The following is a 23,482-nucleotide window of genomic DNA, read 5'->3' as shown; positions in this document are numbered from 1 at the left end:
GACATATATAGATTATATATATATATTACATATAATATATATTTTATGTAATATTTAGAATTCTTCCTAAATATTTTATATACTATATATATTGGATATATATATACACATATATATTTAGGAAGAATATATGTTATATATTATGTAATATTTGGAATTACAAATATTATATAATGTATATAAAACATTGTGTGTGTGTATATAGATAGATAGATAGATGAATTTCAATAGGGATTCCAACAACGGTGAGGAAAAAAGTATCATTTGGCAATAAGGTATACTAATTTAAAAAATTGAATTAAGTGAAAATTTTGTATATTCTATATGCATATCATTTTACCAAGGTTACTTAACACACCACCTCATTATCTAAAGGTAATTGCGGCTTTATCTTGTAAATATTGCAGTATTGAACCACTAATGCAGCCCTTGGAAATTACCTTAACTAAAAAAAAAAAAAATGTTTTCATTATGTGGGAATCATTACTGGCTGACACAGGTTTCCAACTGCCCTCAAATTTCCCACTACCTTTTACTGGCCAGAGCTTCCGCTTCTGGCATTAAGGGTTTTGGAACAAGAGTGAGAGAGTGAAAGGAATAGAAGAAAAATAGAATTGTTCCTGTGGTGGGTATATTAATGGATAGACTTGAAAAGACTAAGACAAACCATAGGGCCCATACTGTAATAAATAAAATACCAGTCACTTAGAGAAGCTCACAACCTTATGGCTAAATGAGTCTCTGAGAAAAGATGAACAACTTTTGAGCAGATGTGGGACAAGCACCATGCTAGGCACTTCTATTAAAATTATCTCACTTGGGCCTCATGACAATTCTGGGGGAGAAATGGCAGCCCGATAGAGTGAATATAAGGAGCATGAATTTTTGAAGTTAGAACTGGATTCAGATCCTGGCTTTGTCACCTACTTTGGCAAGTTCTTAAAATTCCTCAGCCTCAGTTTATTCATTTCTAAAATGAAGATAATTACCAACCTTGTAAGACTGACATGGTAAGGTAAATGGGCTGGTCTGTATTATATGTGTGTTCTCTGACCCTCAGTCTTGTGTTTTCTACCAAACCTCCTCTTGTGTTCAGCTGAAAACTCAGATATTTCTTTGAACTGTGAAAAAGTGTTATCTTCCCCCATCTTGAACTTGCACAGTTGATTTCTTTTGGAACCTTAATGTAGAACATTACATTTGTCCCTGTTAAGTTGCACCTTTTTTATGTCAGCATGGCCTTTGAGCCTGTTGAGGGAATTTTGAATTTTGCATCTGTCTATTACTGTATTAAATATCCTTCATGGCTTTATGGCATTGAGAAATCTGATAAACGTTCCTCGTATGTCTACATTGATGCCATTAATAAAAATATTGAATAGAGCAGAATCCAGGGGCAGAGCCCTGTGGCATTCAATCAGAGGTCCCCCTACAGACTGTGACAGAGTCATTCATCATGTCTCTTGGGTGTATATGTACAACCAGCTGTGAATCCACTTAATTTTTCTCTCATAGAGCCCACCATCTTATAGATAATGAAAGACTTCATCAAGTACTTTACTGAAATCAAAGACACTGTGTCCGTGGCATTCTTCTGGTCTGTCAACCTCATACTAATAACCCTGTCAAAAGGGGGAAATTAAAATAGTGCAGCAAAAACTTATTTTCAATGAAACCAATGAGGTTTGGAAAGAAGAGTGGCTGATGGCTCAGGGGTGGGTCCCAGAGGAAGGACACCTGGCCAGCTGCTGCATGCTTCTAGCTGTGGCGTTGCACTGAGAACTGACCACATGCCAGGAGCCGGCTCAGAAACTGGACTTAACCAAACGCTAAACAAAGTTAGTATTTATTGAGATGCTTTTTTTAAAATTTTTTTAATGTTTTTTTTTTATTTTTGAGACAGAGAGAGACAGAGCATGAGCAGGGGAGGGGCAGAGAGAGGGGGAGATGCAGAATCTGAAGCGGGCTCCAGGCTCTGAGCTGTCAGCCCAGAGCCCGACGCGTGGCTCAAACTCACGGAGTGTGAGATCATGACCTGAGCTGAAGTCAGATGCTCAACTGACTGAGCCACCCAGGCACCCCTATTGAGATGCTTTTTATGCCAGACACTGTACTACATGCTTTTCATATATCTCGTTTAATTCCTATATTAAGAGGTAAATACTATTTTTAACCGTATTATTTTGACAAGTTAGTTAAAGCTGAAGGGGTTGAATAGTTGACCCAAAGTCATAGATAGAAAGTGCCAGAATCAAGGCTCACACCCACATCACCCTGACATCCAGTCTTGGCTCTTAATCACTGTGCCCTCTTGAGCGATTCTTGTGCCTCAGTGGTGGTGATAATTGATGAGAGAACAAAATTTCCAATCTGTTAACCGATGGTGGGAAGAATTCTCTAACTATGATCAAAGTCTCCCCACCACCTATCTTCAGCCCTTCCTTTCCTGGTATCTGGGCATCAAGAAAATGAATTCTATATATAATTAATAATTTATTTTGAGAGAGAGCAAGCACAGGATGGGGTAGGAGCAGAAAGAAGAAGAGACAGAGACCCAAGCAGGCTCTACACCATCAGCGCAGAGCCCGATGTGGGGCTTGAACTCACGAACCGTGAGATCATGACCTGAGCTGAGACCAAGAGTCAGACGCTTAACCAGGTGCCCGAGAAAACGGATTCTGATTGTGCTACCTGTTGCATGTGGAGTTGGAGGAAAGGGAGTTTTGAAGGATAGCTCAAGTGATCAAACACGAGGTCTGATGAAATAGCCTCCATCCAGTGGCAGAGAATACCTCTTAGGTAATCAAGGAGCCTGCCTTCTCTGGAGTCAAGCCCTCTCTCCCAACAGTGCTGTCAAGGCTGGGCTTTCTAGTTGTCTTTTGTCCATTGTTTCACTGTTTGAATCTGCCGTCTATGCTTGTTTCCATGCCCGCCCTAATCTGGCACACACCTTCTTTGTTTAGCTGGGTTTCAGTACCAATGATTAAATGATAGTCCAGTTGCCAGTCTATTTCATTGGCTCTTTCTGGGCCAGAAAGCCATTCTGTCTCCATTCATATTGTTGGTGTGATTAATTGAGTGCTTAGAATGCAAGCCTGGTCCCAAGTGCTTGAGGGAATCTCATTATCACCACCTGTTACCCCTACAGAATCTATTTGGGTTCCTAGTGATCACTGCCTTCTTTTCATACCTGCACAAACTCTTGTGGTAACCATTTAGAAAGCATGAGCACTTTTACCAAACTGTCATGACTAGGAGAATTAAGACTCTTAAAATATATGTATGGTAAGTCATAAGTACTAGTGTACTAAACACATATAACAAAGAATATCCTACTCACCAAGCAGCCTATAGGACCAGCCTTGTGGTCACATTTCCTTTGAAATATACTGGACAGCATGCAGTTTCTGTGTTGCCTACCCTTTAGTCTAACTGGTAACTAGTCTGTTCCAGAAGAACAGTGGTTTCTGTCTGGTGCATTCTGAATTACAGCCTTCAGGAATGGCTTTATTTATATTACACTTACTGAATACTGAATACTGACTGCTTTCTCCCAGTGTTTTTCTTTTTTTAACACCTTTATTGAAATATAATAACAGATCATAAAAGTCACCCATTGGAAGTATACCTTGCAATGAGTTTTAGTAAATTTATACAATTGTCCAACCATCAATGCAATCCAGTTTTAGAATATTTTCATCACTCTAGAAGGTTCTTTCACGGCCATTGCTGTCATCTTCACTCCTGTTCCTATCATAGGCAACCACTGATCCGCTTTTTTTAGAAACATTATATAAGTGGAGTCATACAACATGTATGCCTTCTTTCACTTAGCATAATGTTTTTTGAGGTTCATCCATACTGTAGCATTATCTGTAGTCTTTTCCTTTTCATTATTGAGTAGTATTCCATTGCATGAATATACTAGATATTACTTACCTGTTGGCTACTTGATGGAATATTTGGATTGCTGGGTTTAGCTATTATGAATAATGCTGGTTAAATTTTCATTTACAAATCTTTGTGTGTACATGTAATTTTCTTTCTCTTGGACTGCTACCTAGGAGTGGACTTGCTGGGTCATATGGTAAGAAACTGGGTCATAATGTGAGATATTGGCAGTTCTCCAAAAAGTAGATGTGTCCCCTTGATATCTCTGCTAGCAATATGAGATTTCTAGTTTATCCACATCCTTACCATCACTTGGTATTGTCAGTCTTTTTTATTTCAGCCATTCTAGTGGGTATATAGTGATTCCGAGTTGTATTCTGTTATGTGATTCTCTAGGAGATAAGGAAGCAGATGGGGTGAGGTAACAAAGGAAGTAAGTGGATTATTAAAAATCTGTCCCTCACTATCATCCTGCTTTCTTATCCTGAGCCTGTCTTTGGGACTAACAACATCTGCTTTCCTTAGAAATACTTTTTTAAGCCCCTGACATTCTTTTTCCCTCCACACATGGGCTGAAATGCGGCGAACACCTGACTCTAAAGTGCAGTAGTAGCTAGCTGGGCTAAGTAAAATCCATGGATGCACTTTTTAAACCTTAATTTTAGCTAGTTTTCAGTAGATTTTTACCTCCTCCCACACCAAATTCTTTTATCAGAGCTGCTGACAAGAAACAGAATTGATTGCCTTGAATTCATTGCATCTTTCACTATTCTACCTACCCACTGATGTAGGGTGTTATGTCATTAAAGTAGCAAACAGCACAAAGGAGGTAGCAAAAGAGCAGAAAAGAAGACCATTTATAACCCAAAAATTGAATAACCAGGCCCTTACTTACCTAAGATTGTCTCTTGGAATGCAATTTGTCTTAAAGCTTCTGTTTACAAATATGTGTTTAGTCAAGTACTTTGCATATTCCGTTTAATTTACAATATGTGGACATGTTAATAATGAGCTTTCTTAAACATAGTATCATTTATAATACTGAGACCATGGGTCATACAATATAATAGATCATAAGTTTTATGATCTCAAAAACTGAATGAATAAGGTAAGTTGAAAAATACCCTCAGTAGCCATGAATATCCCCTATGGTTAGCAAAAGATAAGCCTAACTGTGGCCTCTCTACTTCTTAAGATGTAGAGTATTTTTATGTATTAATAATACTGCAAAGAGATTTGCGGTTTTCAAATGCTTTTAGCTCATCATCACATCTCCAAGAATAACTTCAGATGTGGGATATAGCGCATATTTCCCATATTCTTCTGCAACAAATTTTTTCTTCAGTAATCCCAACGATTGGGTTATTGAGCAATGCAAACCAAATTTCTCCTATGAAAACCTAATTTGCAGCAAGCTGTACTTTAAAAGTAACTTACAGGGAAATTAGTTAGGAACTGATTGGTTGGTTGGTTGGTTGCTTGCTTGCTTGGTTTTAATCTTCTGGAGCAATGTTTATGTGAAAATATAATCAGAAAATTAGTACCTTCATCAAGAGGTAATTCAGAGAGCTTTACAAATAAACCTAAGATTCTCATTGATTACAAAAGAAGGCTTTCTACTTCCAGAACCCTTAAATGCTCAGAAGCAATTATACCATTAAAATCTCTCTTTCCATGCAAAGATTATCTCATTTCCTCCTAATTAGTGTTTCCTGTTTTTTGAGACAGACTGTATTGAGAAAACCTACATTCCCTGGGACCCCCCTCACTCTCGCACTGTCCTTTGCTCTCTCTGGGGCCATAGAACTTGGAACCTCTTTTCCACCCCATAGGTTAGCACAGTTGTATTTTGGTCACATGTATTATACAAACTGGTGTTTGCTGATTATTTGGTAGTAGTTGCTATGAAAAGTAATAGCAGAAGGAAAAGAAAATGTGGCAAATCTTGTCAGAGGGATTTTTTAAAGTGTTAGAGGTAAAGGGAAAGAGTTACAGATGGTAGGAGGTAAGCCAGTTTTCCATCACTCATGGCAAGACTGTGTAAAGGAATCAGGGGCTAAGACTCAGAAAGAACAGAAAACTAGAGAGTAGAAAGGAAAAAGCAATAGGACACGAGTGTTCTCTTTGCTTTCAGAGATAGTTCTCCTATGTCATTTGTTGCCCACAGCAGAAGTGATCAGATCTGAGATTTTAGGGATACCCCTCTAAAATGTCCTTGTGAGCTAGATGCTATGAGGAACTCTAGGACTCAGTAACACTGTACCTACCTGACTTCCAAAGCCTGCAGTCAGGTGGAACAGGTAAGACACAGACATGTAAAAAGAGAGCTAGCAGTACAAGCCAAGATACATCCAGTGTTACCAGCCCACGGCAGCCCACAGATAACACAGAAATTCAGAGAGAGAGGTTGCAGTAATCCAAGGTGAGCAAGGAAAACTTTAGGTGGATCTTGACTTCATCCTTCCAAGATTCTAATGAAAAGGAGAGTGTGATATTTATATCCATATTTATAGAATATGCAGAAGTGTTGTATATTTAAGTCAAAGAAATGTCCATGGCACAGTTGGAGACCTGGAGGAGATTTGGCTGGAGTTAAAGAAATTTTAGATTAATAGGAGAGAAGGCTGGAAAAGTGAAAGACAGGGTTCTTGATCTAGAATCTACCCAGAGAGGGGCGCCTGGGTGGCTCAGTCGGTTAAGCGTCGGACTTCAGCTCAGGTAATGATCTTGTGGTCCGTGAGCTCAAGCCCCGCATTGGGCTCTGTGCTGACAGCTCAGAACCTGGAGCCTGTTTCAGATTCTGTGTCTCCCTCTCTCTCTGACCCCTCCCCCATTCATGCTCTGTCTCTCTGTCTCAAAAATAAATAAACGTTAAAAAAATATTTAGAATCTACCCAGAGATATCTATAGTAACACATTTAAATAACAAAGATAATAGTAAATTTTTTGCTGGTAGGTTTATTCAAGGATAGGATAAAACAAGTTTAAAGTTTCTGTTATACTTAAAAGAGAAATCATGCCTTAGTTCAATGCTTCATGGTTCCCAGAGCAGCTTCCTAGTCATTCTCATTCAATCCACAGAAACCCTTTTTAGTCTTGGCAGGCTGTGTAGACACATATATTTAGATAGATGGATGGATGATATATAGGTAGATGGATGGATGGATACATGGATACATACATACATACATACATAATAGACAAGAAGATATACACACCTGTTTTTTAAATGTTTTTTTTTTCCAACTACTATATTGAGAACCCTAGAGGACTGAATATTTTTTCTTCTTTGTGGCTCACAAATTGCATAACATGGGTGTTACATGTGAAAGACATCCACTAGTTTGTTGTGGAAGATTATTATTATCTCTTTAATATCACTGCTTAAAGATATTAAAGATCACCTAGCTGGGTCATCAGTGTGGATCAGTCGGTTGAGTGTCCAACTCTTGATTTCAGCTCAAGTCATGATCTCACGGTCATGAGATCGAGCCCTGTGTCAGGCTCTGCACTGGGCATGGAGTCTGCTTGGGATTCTCTCTCTCCCTCTCTCTCTGCCCCTCCCATGCTTGTGCACACATGTACACATGCTCTCTCCCTCTCCCCCTCTCTCTCAATAATAATAATAATAATATTTAAAAAGATCAGCTAGCTGGAAGAAGAATCAGAGGAAGAACAAAATGTCATGATATTCTGCTTCAGGGGTCCTTCTATCCACCATATTATGCCAGGCATGGATTATTACAGCCCAAAAAATCAGAGAGAACATGTCACAGTCAAAAATCAAATGCAAGTTCAAACGAGGACTTCTGGCATTGTGGGAGTTGAAATTGGATGACACACAGGCACTTTTGCCTTGATGCTTCCAGGTGGAAAGTGTTTAGAAATTACCAGAGAGGGGGGAAATCTTTCTCATTTAATTGCAGAATTTAGTTCTGCAGATGAGAACAAAGCAGATAAATTTTTAGCTCAACTTCCATTCTGGGTCTTTAAGAACACCAGAACTCCTCAGAACACTTGCAGTTTTGTTAGAAGAGGCCACTGTGAAGCCAGATGCATGCTCTTGAGTTGCTCTCCGTAGTTAGCAAACATCTAGAAAAGGGAAAGGGGAATTATCTACCTTGTTAAAATGGAAGGAGGGTTCCAAATGCAGGATAAAGCTGTTTCATTTAAGTACCATTTAAATAAAAATCCCCCTCTAAATAAAAAAACTGGAAATAAAAAGGATGCAGTCCCATGGTGGTGATGACTGGAATCACTCGTGTGCTCAGTGTTGCTGCATGTGTAGTCTCTGGAGTATTCAGCTACATGTGTTATTTCACGTCTGTCAGCTAAATCTGAACTCCAAAATATAACAAATGCAAAATGTGACACTGAGGAACATTATGTGGATTTGTGATTTTCCCTGGAGGACTTGGTCCAGCCAGCAATAAATGGATTGAGATTTCATGCGGAACATGGAGACAGACTGTCGCTACATGACTTTTCTTTGTGACTCATGCACATTGTCGCAGCTTTTTCCAGTGGTTTTTTTTCTATGGTGTCTATGCAAACAAGGCAATGAAAATGGAAATTGTAGGATGATAGGATTTTTTTTTTAGTCCATGGAATATTTGATATCCAGAAAAGAAGCACAATCTAAATTTCCAACAATAAGGGGAATGGTTAGTAAATTATGCCATGCTTCTCTAAAGCAATAATATGGTAATATGGAGTTACTTAAAATGTCTACTGAGAGTTGGATATGTTAGGGAAGTATTTTAGCTTTAATATTGAGTGAAAAAAATTAAGGTGAAAATTGAACTTATGTTACAGCTTCTATAAAATATAATCATGGGGACAAAATGAAAGGAAGCATATCTATATGTTAATAGCCTACAGAGAACTTGTCCCCTTACTCGTTTTTCTGTATTTTCTGTCTCTACAGTGGGAGAGCAGTATTGTTACTACAATCCAAACATCGTTTAATTTTAAAAGCAGATGAAGAAAAAACATATTTAATTTAAATCATGTTAAATTTAACGTTTAACATATATCACGTTAAATTTTAAAAGAAAAAAAAAAGAAGTCTAAGTATGCTGACTTTACCTGGTGCTGTGACATATATTCTGATGCGAGCCTATTCAGTGTGAGGGTAATGGCATGACATTGTCTAGCAGAATTCCCACAGCCAGACCCAGAAGCATAAAAGACAGTGACATAACATTGCAGCATTGTCACTCCACAGTTATTCTCCTCTTGGTGGGATCTGTGACAGGATTTCTGAAGATGTCCTGTTCAATTGATGATACTAGAGAAAATTCCTAGAGGCAGCTACTGGTCTGATGAATGGGTCCCAATATGAGGAAAGCTCATGTCGGTTCAACCCCACTCCTTGCCTTTGGCTCACATTTCTCATAGTAGTTGTAATAAAAACCGTTAAGAAAATATGCAGTAACTTTTATTTCATATCTGTTAGAATTCAGCAGCTGGAACCACATTCTTAGGCTCATATGTATAATAATTTTTTTTCTTAGTTAATGGTTTGACTGTGTAGTTATTCATGTCCCGTTTCTCTAAGTTCCCTCTTTGTACTGCCAAATAATCTGTGGCAGAAACTCAATATCAGTGTTTGAATTGAGCGGAATTGGCTCAATATCTTAGAATAACTAAATCCCCAATATATTACCATTACTTTACCTTTTATACCCATGGGGTTTCTTTTATATGCAGTTCACTTCCACTCACACAGGAATGAAACCCGTACAGAGTTTTTCTCTACTACAGTAATCATTGCTCTGGCTTTTTAAAAACCAAAGGTTTGCAGACTGACTGGTCATCAGTTATGGTGCCTAAAGTGATAGGATTCCACTACTTCCCTGTCTGCTTCCAATGATGACCATATGTTAGTTAAGTTGTTCTCATCCAAGGCAAACCCACTTGCCTTTGGACTTGACTTTTTCATAGTGACTATCTTTCTTTGGAATATTCTGTTACTGTGGCCAATTTGATTTCTTATTGTTGACTTGGGAGTTTTGAAGCCAAACGTCACCCCCCACCACCACCACCACCACTCTAATATTAGCCAACTTGGATTGAATCTTGGATTGTTGAGGACTTCCTATCCTTTGTCTATATATGCATTTCACAAGGAATTCTTTAAGGTACCCACCTGAGCTTTTTTGACCTGAAGCTTTAACACTGCTTTAGCCTTGTCCAGAATTGAAGCTATAGTATTTTAATGTTTTCAGATGATCAAAACCCATTATAAATGTTTTGAACATAACTCAAAATTTACAAAACACCATTTTAAGAAGCCTCATGACACGTGATTTATAGTGTAGCTGAAGCCAGACGGTGTAGAGATTGATAGCAAGAAGAGCCTGGTAAGTGGTAAAGAGCAGGTTAAGAATCAGGTGCACATCCCTGTCATGATGCCATTAGCAGTGTGACCTTAAACAAGTTACTCAGTATTTGTGTCTCAGGTTGCACCTCTAAAATGAGAATGAGAATGTTATTATAAGGATTAAATGAGATATTTACACATATATAATGTACTTGGCACAGTTTCTAGCACAACTAGACCATAGCAAATGTTAAGTAAATGGTAATCATCAGTATCTTCTGTAATGTGGGATCATTTCTTTTTTTTTTTTTTTTTAATTTTTTTTTCAACGTTTATTTATTTTTGGGACAGAGAGAGAGACAGAGCATGAACGGGGGAGGGGCAGAGAGAGAGGGAGACACAGAATCAGAAACAGGCTCCAGGCTCTGAGCCATCAGCCCAGAGCCCGACGCGGGGCTCGAACTCACGGGCCGCAAGATCGTGACCTGGCTGAAGTCGGACGCTTAACCGACTGCGCCACCCAGGCGCCCCTGTGGGATCATTTCTAATAAATGAGACTTACCCACATGTTTTTGACATGACTCATCACTCTGTGTTAATTTGTTCCATCTATCTATCTATCTATCTGTCTATCTATCTATCTATCTGGACTCTTTCGGAAGGTTCTGTAGAGGAGGCAGCAGTAGAGCTCCAGTGTAGAGTGCCTCAGCTTACCTCCTTTGGGGATTAAATAATGTGCATGGGAGAATAGCATGCATTCTTTTAGATTAGGTCTAGGAATAAATTTAACAGCTAGAAACCAGACCCCTTCGTACCAGTACATGTCACTTCAGTGGGCACTTTTTCCAAGGTTAGCCAAATCTCTGCATGCAAAGCACCAGCAGACTTGTTTGATGTGATTAACTTTCTGAAAATCACATAGTCCCTGTCTTTCGGGGTCAGGATTTGCATACATCCTTAGAGCCCACTAACTGCAAGAAGCAGTGTGAAGGTTGTATCTTCTCTACACCAGGCCCTGTGCTGGTTATTCTCATAATCTCGTTCTTCATCTTCCCAACATTAGGATTGGCATTAACTTCCTCACTTTATAGGTGAGAAAATGGAGATCAGAGACTCAGGTATCTCGCCCCAAATTGAGTTGTTGGAGAGTAAACTGAAAGCAGCAGTGGAGGGGACACCAGCTCAGTTTTACCACAGTTATTTGTTGTTTAGTGTCAGTTATTTGACAAAGTATTTCTGAATTCATTTATTACGATAAAAACGTTACTTAGCAGGACCCAGGGGCCCAAGGCAGCAGCAGCAGCAGGTCCAATTAGCTATTGGGAGGAAGGCAGTGGAGATTTTATGGGAGGAATTTATATTCAATAGAAGCATTTGGCAAAGTAATTGAGAATAAGAATAAAAGAGAATGAGAAGAATGTAGTGTTTTTTAGACTTGCAAATACATTTGAAAAGGTTAATGTTATATTTCCCTGAAATGGAGGAATTCTTTGATCTTGATACTGTTTAAAAAAAAAAAAGAAAGAAAGAAAAGAAACAATGCAAAAATATAAGGGCATTTCTCTGGATCGTGTAAACAATATTGCCTGCAAGTCATGGACATTGGGACCATCCTTATTAAGCATACTTCTAAATCATCTGAGGAGTGTATGGTGAAATTCTAGATTTGCAAAACTTGCTAAACTCCTCCAGGTAGTGAAATGCCACACCGGCTAATATACATGCAGGAAGATAACACAGGGTTATATGAGTATGGAGAAGGACGGCAAATGGGTTTCTGCATGGACGACTGTAGGATAAGGAATTTAGGGAGAAGTAATACAAGCCCTCCTTCCAAGATTAAAAGGCTTTGAACTATCAGCTGTAACAAAGTTAAGAGGTTTTACAGCCAGTGTGTATTTTTGCCCCTGGTTTTTCCTCCCATGGCTGAAAGGCCAGCCAGAATCAAGAGTACTTAGAAAGGGACATTTAAAAGGGTACATTCAAAGCAGAAAATAGTGTACTGCTCAGATGTAAAGCCATGGTTCACTTACACCTGGAATGTTGTAATTTGCTGGACAAACCTTAAGCAGCTGTAAAGGGGTAGGAGAAGGTACAGAAATTGACTAGAATGATCTGTGGGGAAGAGGAGCTGCTTTATGGGGGTGACTGCAAAGATCAGGATGCATCAGCCAGGCAAGATAAAGGTTTACAAAATCATAGGAAGGTGGTGCATGTGATCACTCACCTTGATGAACATTTGCTATCCCCGTCATCAGCAGACATGGATCAGAGAGTAGATGTGAAAGGAATAGAGCATACTGCTGGTTTAAAATCTGAATCAGTGTGGGCAGAAAGTCCAATAGGCTAACTGACAAATAGGCAAATAAAAATTCAAGATAGTGCAGGAGGAATGCCAGAGAATGCCCACCTCTCCTCTTTAAAACTTGAAAAGAGAGATTTTGTTTAGATCACTTACACTATGGGTATTGTACTTGAGGAACTAGTGACCCAAATAGTTCTAGTTCTGTCCTGGAACTACACGTGGGCAGAGAAGAGGTAAATGCATTTCTTATGAATGGATTTATAATATGCTCTTTTAAAACATCAGTAATATTTGGAGATGTGCCCAAACTTTGCAGTTTACCTTCAAGTAAAACAAATTTTGGAGTCAGGCAAACCTCATTCAAATCCCAGAGCCACCACGTACTGGCCCTTAGATAGACTACTTAACCACTCTGAACTTCAGGCTCCTCTTCAGTAAAGCAAGAAGAACCCCTTCCAGAGAGGGATGTTGGGATGGTTGAAAAAGTAGCATTTGCAAAGCTCCAGGAAGAGGTGGGAACTGAGACAGTCTGCAACTCTTGGTTTCCTTTGTCACCTCTTCCACAGTGTGCCTTGTAGCGCCCTCAGACTCAAAATCCCATCCTGGGGAGACTTTGAGTCTTCCCCCAGGTAGGTAGTGCTTGACTCCAACCCTCCTCTGCTACCTTCATCTACATTAAAATTCATTCTTTCATATTCATTGAACCCCTATTATTTCAAGCATTGCTTTAGGCATTTGGGAAATCATAATGATAAAGATACACCAGAGCCTTGCCTGCAGGAAGTTTACCTAGGGGAGATGGGTACACACACACACACACACACACACACTGAACCTATAAATAAAGTTATTTCATAGAATGATAAAAAGAGGATCATGCGGTAGAGTGTGATGGGGGTTGAGGGCATGGTTCTTTTAGTGAGAGGAGGGAGAAGGCTTTTGTGAGGAGATAACACTTGAGCCCCAGAAGGATGAGAAGGCATCATTTGAAAATCTTGAGGGGACCATTCCAGGCAGATGGACAAAAGGGATAGAGGCCCTAAGGCAAGAATGAGTATGGAATGTTCAAGGAACAGAGAAGGCCAGTGTGGACATCCTGAATGGAGGGACAAGAGGGAGGCAGAGGGCAACCAGCCCTGTTGGGCCTTGGGGCCAGGTCAGGACTCTGATTTTATTCTAAGGGCAATAGACTCTGTATGGGAGAGTTTTCTGCTGGTGCAGGTTAAAGTGACTTATCCTCTGGAAAGGGTGGTGGTTGATGAGAGGAGATCTAGACTCCAGGGCAGCACCAGCAGGAGGAGCCGTGTCTCTGCTCTCTTTTCCAACCCCCACTCCACAGCCACATTGGACTCTGCCCCTGCCATTCCCATCTTTCTGGACTTGAGGGCCCACCCTGATTTCACACATCTCTCATGGTGCAGAGGTAACTGCACAGATCCCTTCATTTTTCATCTTTTAGGACATCTTTTTCTCAGATGAAATATTTAACCCAAATATATGTCGTTTCAGGTTTTAAAAATCAATTTGATTGGCCACAGGAAACGTATTTTGGCATCTCTGGGAGACAGGCTGCACGACGATCCACCACAGAAGCCCCCTCGGTCCATCACCCTCAGGGTAAGTGCCCAGCTTGTTCGTTTCCGCCTCCACTCTTATCCTCAGAAGTTATTGTGTGCAATAAAATGACATGATCGAAGCAATGGATCGAGAAGTACAGGCTGTTTTCCATGTGGTTTACCTTATTTATATGAAAACAATCTCAGTTTTGATTGTGTTTTGTAAGATGAGATTTGTTTCTCTCAATTGGTTAAATGTATACTTTTGAGATTTAGATGTACACATTACAAACCAGCACTTTTAAAGAACCACTCCCTCTGCCCCCTTCCCACATTCCCACCTGCACCAAGTGAGAGGAGATGAGTTTTAGGTCAAACTCCTCAAACCCACAGAACGAAAATCATTCAAGGACCACAGTTAAGGAAAGATAAATTGAAAGTTAACCTTAGGGTCTCCTGTTTTTTTAGGAAGTACAAATTTGTCAGCTTTACTTCCTTCAAAAATTATGAATAGAGAATCCAGAACATTAATAAATGATTGCAGCTATATTTTAGAATTCTGGGGCAGAAAAACTAGAGAGAAAAGTATAGAATGGAGACAAAGATAACGTGGAAGGAGAAGGAAGGCAAGAAGGGCAAAGCAGAGAGAACAAGAAAATGAGAGTTGATTGCTGGCAAAATGGCAGTGGGAAGGAGCAGCCAGCAGTCACTGGTTTCCATGAGACCCTGTTGGAACTTCTCAAAAACTCATCAAAAAGCCTGGATCTCCATGACTGGTTAGAGAGTTCCAACTCTGTTCTCTTTATTTCATCCTGCACTGGCTTCTGATCCCTTTTCTGCACGTGTCAGCAAAGGCAGCAATAGCAAACAGTACACCCAAGCATGGTGCTTAGATGTAACTGCCAACAATGAAATGCAGTAGAAAGCCTCTTATCAGTGAACTTCAGAAAACAGCAAAACTACTGCCAGGACAGCAGAGGGTCAGGTGGGAGAGAAGCTGGTAAGACTGTGAGTCTGATTCCATTTTAAAGAAGAAGATACACGATGATTTCAGGGAATACAAGAGATGTGGCTGGAGGAGGGAACCAGCAGGAAAATTGAGCACTAGGGAAATTGGGATACACTGAGACATTTGGAGACCAACCAGCTGGGGGCTTTGGGAGCAGTGAAAGTAAAAACAGGACGTGTTTTTCTTCCCAGTAAGGGAAGCCTCAAATAAATTAGGGGGAAAATAAGACTAGAAAGTGATTATTGTCTTACCTTCATTTCGCTACACAAAAGGAGGTAAAGATGTAGGTGCCTTCAGTGTAAACATCCTAAAATGCCTCTTTAGACGAGTAACTTCCTCCTACTTACTCTGCTCTCTTTCCTTCCCCTCCTGAACCTCTCCCTCCGGCTCCCTGGAAGAGATTTAGGAGAACAACAAACAGATCAAAGACAGAGATTCCCAAGAAAAAGTGCAGGATCTTAATCTGTCACAGGAGGCCCAGAACATCTGGGGGAGAAGTGGCCTGGAGACTCAGCACAATCCAACCCTCCTCTGACTTGCAAACCCTAGAGCCCAGCCGTCTGCCACCCCTTATCTGACTTCTGACCAGTTTCCCTCAGCTTGAGTCATCTTTGCCGTTGAAACACGTCCCCTGTCATTATATGCATTGCTCTGCAGTCTGCGTGTGACATGCTGTGTTTCCATACTGTGTCCTCTTCCCTGCCTGATTGCCAGACCACCCTTTGATGGAGAATCAAGACCCATTAGGTCCTACTGGGGCCTTCTTGTCATGTGTCACTACAGTGAGGACACTCTGTCCACAAGGAGATGCATCTCTTCCCTTGTAAACACACCCAATCGCATCAGGGGTGCCCAGCATACGGGTGCCTCTCTCCTGAGCTCCTCCGTAGCACTGGTGTAGGAAAACCGGGCCTGACTCATTATCCTTGAAAACTTTGACCTGAAATACTTAGGGGGGAAAGTATTGCCTAGAACACGCCATTAATAAAATGGTAGAATGTCACCCATTCCTTAGCAGGTGATTCAGAAATGACTCCCCACCCCTGCAGTGTGTCTTGTCAGTATTTCACAATTGTGAAACCAAAGGTTAGCCACAAGAACATGGTATTTATTTCATGATGTATTTCCATTCAGGATCCCAGTGGTAATCACACTCCTCCTCAGTTGTCTCCATCACTTAGCCAAAGCACTTACACCACTGGTGGCTCCCTAGACGTTCCTCACATTATCATGCAGGGCGATGCAAGGAGGAGAAGAAATGAAAACTACTTTGATGATATTCCCCGATCAAAACTGGAGAGGCAGATGGCCCAGGTAAGGTGTTAAAAGCCTCTGTGATATTTTTGCCTTTCACCCATATCGAGTAATGCATTCTGATATTGAACACTAGCTTGCAGTGAGCCAATGGATGCCTGTTGTCCACCCAGCTGGAATTTTACCGTCTTATGCTATGGCCTTCATTCCCTACTCGCTCAAACCAGACTGAAAACACACCTTCCGGGAATGGCTTGTATACCCAGGTCCTTGTTATCCATTCTTATGGGAGAAGTTGTCTGATCCCATTGCACCCAGAAAGTCTTTGTGCCAAAGGGAATCATCCCGCGTAAGAATGAAATCATAATGAAAATGAATAACAAAAGTCTGGGTTATAAAATGTAAATTGGTTAGATGACAGAGCAGAAGTTGGGGGGAAGTAGTAACTCCTCGTGATGTTGTTACTTTCCTTCCGGGTTAACATATTTGAACAGTATCACACTGTCGGGACTGGTTGCATCGTCTCACAGTGTCACCTTGAGTAGTTGAAGGTAATGATGCTGCATGACACAAAGAACTGAAAAGAGAGATCTTTCATGCTTAGCCCTCTCTGTGGTTTTGGTAGAGGTGTCCATGCCTCACCTGCCCTCAGACTGCCGCTCAGAAACATGAGTCAGCCATACCCAACAGTGGAACTGTTCTTAACACACGTCCAGGGGGGCAGCTAAGGCTCTAGCGTTTGTCCTCGAGATTCAAAGATTTGGATTTGTTGACAACAACTGGCAGAATCAACTGTTTTCATCCTCCTTCCAGGTTCAGACTGGTGTGTTAAGAGTTTTCTCTCTGCCTCCCACACCTAAGATGAGAATCTTGAGGTGAAAATTCGACTGTAATTGCTTTGCTTTGCTTGTTAAATATTTTTCTCAACTGTTTGGTGAGATTCTGTTTTGAAAAGCCTTTGGTAAACATTCTGTGCTGCCGCTCATGAAAGAAAAATGTGGAGAGAATGTTCTGGAAACCATGACTTTTCTGCTTGCAGATGCCCTGGAGAGAGAGAGAGTCTGGTATATTGCAACTCCTTTTAGTTCTCTCAATATTGAATTGTTCTCTGGGATCTTTGTGCAGGGAATGGCAATGTTAGGATTACGGAAAATCTTTTCTTGAAGGGAGATGAAAATGTACAAGTTACAAAAAATGAATAATTTTCCTTTTCTCTCTTGTTAAGTATTATCTTTTAATCCTTATTCTTGTTTTCACTGATGTTCTTTTAGAGTCTGAAAGCTTTTTTCCCCCAAGCTGTTCATATATTTCCTGCTACTTGTTAGTATTTGTGGATCACATATATGTGGTTAAATTTCTGTAATGACAGCATTTCAGAGACATGATTTGTTTTAAGTTTGACCCATGTAGTCTTTATGTATTAGTACCAACTGGGTATTTTCTGAAACTTTCTATTTCCTGGGTAAAGGAGGATCCTTCCTTAAAGAGCATTAGCTACTGTTGACTATGCCAACTTCAAAAACAAAATCACCTATCTGAGATCCTCCTATAATTTATGACATTTCTGCACACAGCACAGTTTTTTCAAAGAGGAAATTAATTACTCCTCTGCCTGCGTGTGAACACTCAGAGATAATCTAGCAAGATTTCTCCCTTAGGTCCCTCGTGAGATTCAAAGGCTAGTATTTCTTGTTGAATAGCCCAGATGTTTTTCCCATCACTCCGATTGGAAGGCATCCCTTTCAAGAATTGTCCTATCCTTGAGAAAGTTGAATGAACTTGTATCTGGCCAGGTGAGAAAGGCCCAAAAGCAGAGAGAGGATAGATAAAAGGGTGGATGGGACGTGGTGAGCCACAGAGGGTCTGTGTGGATATGCTTGTTTTCCTCACGTGTACTGCTCACAGCAATCGAATGACTGATGTAGACATAGGCCAGGAGCCAGGAACATATTAGACCTTTCTGAAATCCTGCCGCTCAATACAGCACTTTGGCTGCAGAGAAAGCAGAGAAAATAGGAGATGGCACTACAAGAAACTAATCAATAAGAAAAAAGAATTCTGGGATTGCAACTCTTTCGGTTGTGTTAATTGCAGTTTTTTGTTTGTTTCTCTTGAGAATGTTTCCTAGTCTAGAAATGCCAGAAATCATGGAGAAATGAATGTGTACCTTTTAAAAATAGTCTCAAAGCTTTAACCTGTCAAAATATGAAATACTCTGTGATTTTGTTGTTGAACAGTTTTTTGTTTTTTTTTTAAAGTGCTTTTCTATCACTCAACCACTCGGTGTTTTTTTCTTATCCTTTCTTTTCTGGTCATTTGCTAGGATGATTTTTTAAATCCATTTGCTTTTTTAACAACCTGTCATGCTCTCCCCATGCCACATTTCTTCCCCGAGGCTATGTGCTTAGCCAATAAAGTTGGGTCTTCCTAAAGACTTGGATTAGAAGTTAAAATTTCGGTAGGCAAGCAGCTAGTTACACCTCCATCCAACCAGGAGCCTGGTCCCTGAGGTTCTTTCCCAGGACCTTTCTCCCAAGGGACTTTCGTTGCATGGGTAAGGCTCACCTAACCAAACAACACAAGTCTGTCTTCAGGCTTGCTAATTTACTAAAAGAAAGGAAAATGCAATTAAGAGAAAAATCACCAGGTCAGAAAATCTGTTCTCAGCAGAGACTCCACCAGAGTGATCTGGAATTCTAGTCATAGGCCAGAAACCTCAAGTTCTTGGTGGTTGCAATAATTCATAGGAGTGTTGCCCTCTTAAGATCTACTCAGTAGATGTTTGGAAGTGCTTTGCTTAACCTAGAAAACCAATGCTTACAGTTAAATTGAGATACATTTAATGTCCGTTCCACTATGAAATTTGTTCATTGGCAAATGATTTTCAAAAGTAACACTAGAGTGATGTTTAATTATCGGTGTTCAGGTTGAACTAGTATGAAAAATACCTGTCTTGGAATCCAATGGCTTTTAAATACTGTGGCTATTGTTTGCTTTTATTCTGATATAAGTAATATTCTGGCATCAAATTGTCTTAAATGAATATGTGAGAGATGGAATTGAGTTCAGTACTAATAACATTTTTTAAACCACTGAACATAATGATATAATCACATCTAGACAATGGGTTTCTGTCATGCTGAAAACATCACTTTTCTGGCCTACAGTTCTAAATTGGACTCATTAGCTCAGAAGCTCTGAAATGCTCCCATATTTCCCTGCCTCTAATAAATGAATGTCACACTCACATTTGTATAATAATAACTTAATGCCCATAGAGCTTTTAAATTTTCAAAGTACTTTCACATCTATTATCTCATTTGAGTACAAACGAAGTATCCTACACAATTGCTCATGTGCACATAGCATGTGGCTGATCAGCTTTTAAGTCCGAGTTCTGTAGTGAGTGAAAATAAAGTGAAACTATGGAAAGCCGATCAGAAGGGGGATAAATATTTCCAGTATTTAGGGCCTACTCGCCATCTTTAGAAATGTTCTCAAGTGATATTTATTTAGAAGTCAGAATACTCTGAAAATGAATAATAAAAGAGAGTAATGGGGCTAATCAAGTTAAGGGACCACAGTCTCCAAAATTACTAAGAAACAAGAAATTCCCAATGTGAAACTTCCTACCATTTATAGAAGGCCTTCATTTACAGAAAATACTTATGGAAAAATGAAACGATGCTTCTAGTTTCACAAAAATAAAAAGGACTCCTAAATAGTAAAAGAAATACATATCTTTGAACAAATTTTAGCTTGATATTAATGAGGAAAATCCATACTGTAGAAGTCGTTAAGGCTCTCATCTAAATAAAAATACCAGTATTTGGGGGCAGTTACCTTATCTGATGCACACAAACCTGAGAAACAGGCATTATCCACATTTTGAAGACAAGGAAACTGAGAAACCACATGACTTGTGTGGTCTGGGTCACATAGCCAGAAAGTAACTGAATCAGAACTCACCTAGGGCGTTATGTAAGGCACTGCAAAGGCTTGGTCTGAATTGCTCCTAAATCAGTACTGTTGATACCGTTGAAATGCCAGTGTTTCTTGATCCAAACAGTATCACTTAATAAGTATGACTAGACCAATTACTTCTTTTTTTTTTTTTCAACGTTTATTTATTTTTGGGACAGAGAGAGACAGAGCATGAATGGGGGAGGGGCAGAGAGAGAGGGAGACACAGAATAGGAAACAGGCTCCAGGCTCTGAGCCATCAGCCCAGAGCCTGACGCGGGGCTCGAACTCACGGACCGGGAGATGGTGACCTGGCTGAAGTCGGACGCTTAACCAACTGCGCCACCCAGGCGCCCCTAGACCAATTACTTCTTTATTTGAAAGCATTTAACATATTAGTTCTACAAATGTTCATTCTTTTGATACTGTTAAAAGAAGAGAAATGGAAAGGGAGTCAGATAGAAGCCCCGCCACAGCCAAATCCGTGCCTGGGATTCCATGTGCTTTATCTTATCTGATCCTCACAATGTCCGTCCTGTACTCGAGGAACCCTGGGTGGGTAAGAGCTGTGCCTCATGGCTTGAGTCAGCACTCAAGCTCTGTCTACCTGACTGTATCCTGGTTCTTCTATGGCTCTTGATACCTTGTGGTATCTGTTTTAAATGATATAAGTATTTTTTTAAGTTTATTTATTTTTAGAGAGACAGAGACAGTGTAAGTGGGATAGGGGCAAAGAGAGATGAGAATCCCAAGCTGCCAGCGCAAAGCCCAGTGCAGACCTCGAACTCATGAAACCACAAGATCATGCATGACCTGAGCCGAAACCATGAGTCAGACACTTATCTGACTGATATAAGCCCCTGAATGGTATAAATATTTTTAAATGACATAAAACATTTTCATAACAGTTCAACAAATACAAACTTATATGCTGTAATAGATTATACTTATGTGGGTATAGCAAGAAGAATGACGATAAAATCACTAGTAGTTTAGTGGAAACTTATTGAATCAGGTTTTAATGAATCATCATAAAACCCTTTAATGCAAAACTATAATGGTTATTTGTTGAGCCTTTTGGTGGAGACCCTCTCTGCACAGCTTGGTAGAACTCTGCCCTGTACACGTGTTTGTGAAAGCTTTGTATGTGGCTGGGGTTTACTGTGCATACAGAGAGGTCCTTGTTTGTGGTTTCTCCAAACAGTAGATGCTGTTTCCTTAGTGGCTTCTTCATTTGGAGTTCTGATTTGGTTTCTTTCTGGCTGTGTGACCTGTACCAAGTCATGTGGTTTCTCTGAACATCAGTTTTCTTTAAAATGTGGATAAATCCTGCCTCTGGGATTTGTGTGTATCAGATAAGATAAGTTATGTGAAAGCATATTTGTATGTATCAGGTAAGAAATTTATGTGTAAATACATAGATGATATGACTCTCAATTCAGATGTATCACCCGTGGGTCCCTGGTTCATCAAAGGGCCAGTTAATACCAAAGATATCAGAAAGGTAAATGCTCACTCAGATGGTTGTAGCATTCTATAAAGGCCATCTTTTTGTTCTAGTATTATCCATGCTTAGAATATATAATATACAATGGAATTGGAATTTTTCTCTTTATTATTTTAATTATATAAATATGAAGGCTCCCAAGAAGTGTCTTATGATGGAGAAGGGATCTGTGTAGTGATCACAAAGCCAGGAGAAGCAGAAGATAGATGGAATAATTCTCTACAAATTCAGGTTACAAAAGTAGGTAGCACTCCTTAATCCCCATCACCTGTTTAACCCATTCCCTCACCCCCCCCTTGTGATGAGCACTGGGTGTTGTATAGAAGTGTTGAATCACTATATTGTACACCTGACACTAATATGTGAACTAGCTGGAATTTAAGTAAAAACTTTAAAAGAAAGTATGTAGCAAAGAATATCTTACAGTAATGGCATGTTATTATTTTAACATGGTGAGGTAAAAACATTAAGTGACAAAGAAGGGACTATTTTTCTCTTAAATGAAATTTACAACTTGCTTGAAATGTACAGTACACAAAATTAGCTAGAGAGGCATGAATATCTCAAAAAGCCATGAGGCACATTCTTAGCCATCTTTGGGAAAGAAGGAAGATGGTAATTGATTCTATCATACTTTTCCCTGGGAGAGAAAGTCTATTGTTTCTAGAAATACTGCCCACTGCTCTGGCATTATGGGAATTTACAGAATCAGCCTTTAGAAAATAGCACAACTATGTTAAAGGAATAACATTTTACAGAGTGATTTTTCCCTAAAACTAACAAGTTTTCTTATTACTGTGTTAACATCAGATTTTTTTTTAATGCCCATAGGTTAATGGCTAGTTTTTAATTTAGATTCTTATCACCTAGCCGCTACTCAGAAAGGTTCAGCCTGTCCATGACTTCAGAATTTTCTTCCATGAAGGTCTAAAGAGCAACTCCTGATACTTAAGCACAGACAGATAACATATAACCAAAAAAAGAAGGTGAAAAATAAACTTGGTAGGCTCTTCCATCAGGAGCTTCCGACTTGACAGCTTGTCGAGTTGATAAGCTGACATACCAGCTTCAGAGATAACTTGGGATGTTGATGATATCTGTGCCCTGCTTCAAGCCAGGAATTCGAGACCACCAGCCATCTATTCCCAAAGGCATCACACCAAGCAAAAGTGGAAAACATTGCTTTCATAATTGGAATTTAAACCTGATGTGTGCACCCTTTGTTTATTAACGTGGACAGCTAATTGTCTCTTCTCAAAATATATACTGCTCTCCCTGTCACAACTTTGGGGTTAGAAATTCCAATGTGCTTAGTGTCTTTTGGGAAATACTGAAGTGTTACCGTCTATCCTATACCTCAATTTAAAAAAAAATAATGGGAAGAAGTGGGAAAAGCACTCAGATGGGTTTGTTTTCAGATTTTGGTACTCATCTTACAAGTCTGGATTCTTTCATTCTCTGTCAAGTCCATCAGTGAGGCAAATTAGACGACCAGGAATTTGTTCTGACAGACTCCAGTCAGACCTAAATAGCTCCGTTCATTTTGCTAGAGAAGCTTTGATGCCTCCACCTTCCCTCCATGTCCTGGTCCTTAACCAAAGGGAACGGTCCCAATTAAAAACAGACTATGGATTTTTTTTAAGAGAAAGATCAGTATAAAAGATCCTATTTT

At 39.8% G+C, this 23,482-nt stretch overlaps 1 protein-coding gene across 16 annotated transcripts in view; it reads left to right on the top strand.

Annotated features, from left to right (window-relative positions):
• ANKS1B (ankyrin repeat and sterile alpha motif domain containing 1B) overlaps positions 1-23,482 on the top strand; it is a 1,096,782-nt gene that overhangs the window by 995,319 nt on the left and 77,981 nt on the right. For 14 of the 16 annotated variants that reach the window (XM_043562283.1, XM_043562279.1, XM_043562278.1 and 11 more), the window contains 2 exons: positions 14,031-14,138; positions 16,221-16,400. In XM_043562283.1, coding sequence (XP_043418218.1) covers positions 14,031-14,138; positions 16,221-16,400 — 288 coding nt within the window. The remainder of the gene's footprint in view (positions 1-14,030; positions 14,139-16,220; positions 16,401-23,482) is intronic. The other 2 variants (XM_043562285.1, XM_043562284.1) reach the window with 1 other exon arrangement.

The sequence above is a fragment of the Prionailurus bengalensis genome, chromosome B4 (genome assembly GCF_016509475.1).
Source record: "Prionailurus bengalensis isolate Pbe53 chromosome B4, Fcat_Pben_1.1_paternal_pri, whole genome shotgun sequence".
NCBI classification, from domain to species: Eukaryota; Metazoa; Chordata; class Mammalia; order Carnivora; family Felidae; genus Prionailurus; species Prionailurus bengalensis.
This window is presented reverse-complemented; position numbering and strand designations above follow the sequence as displayed.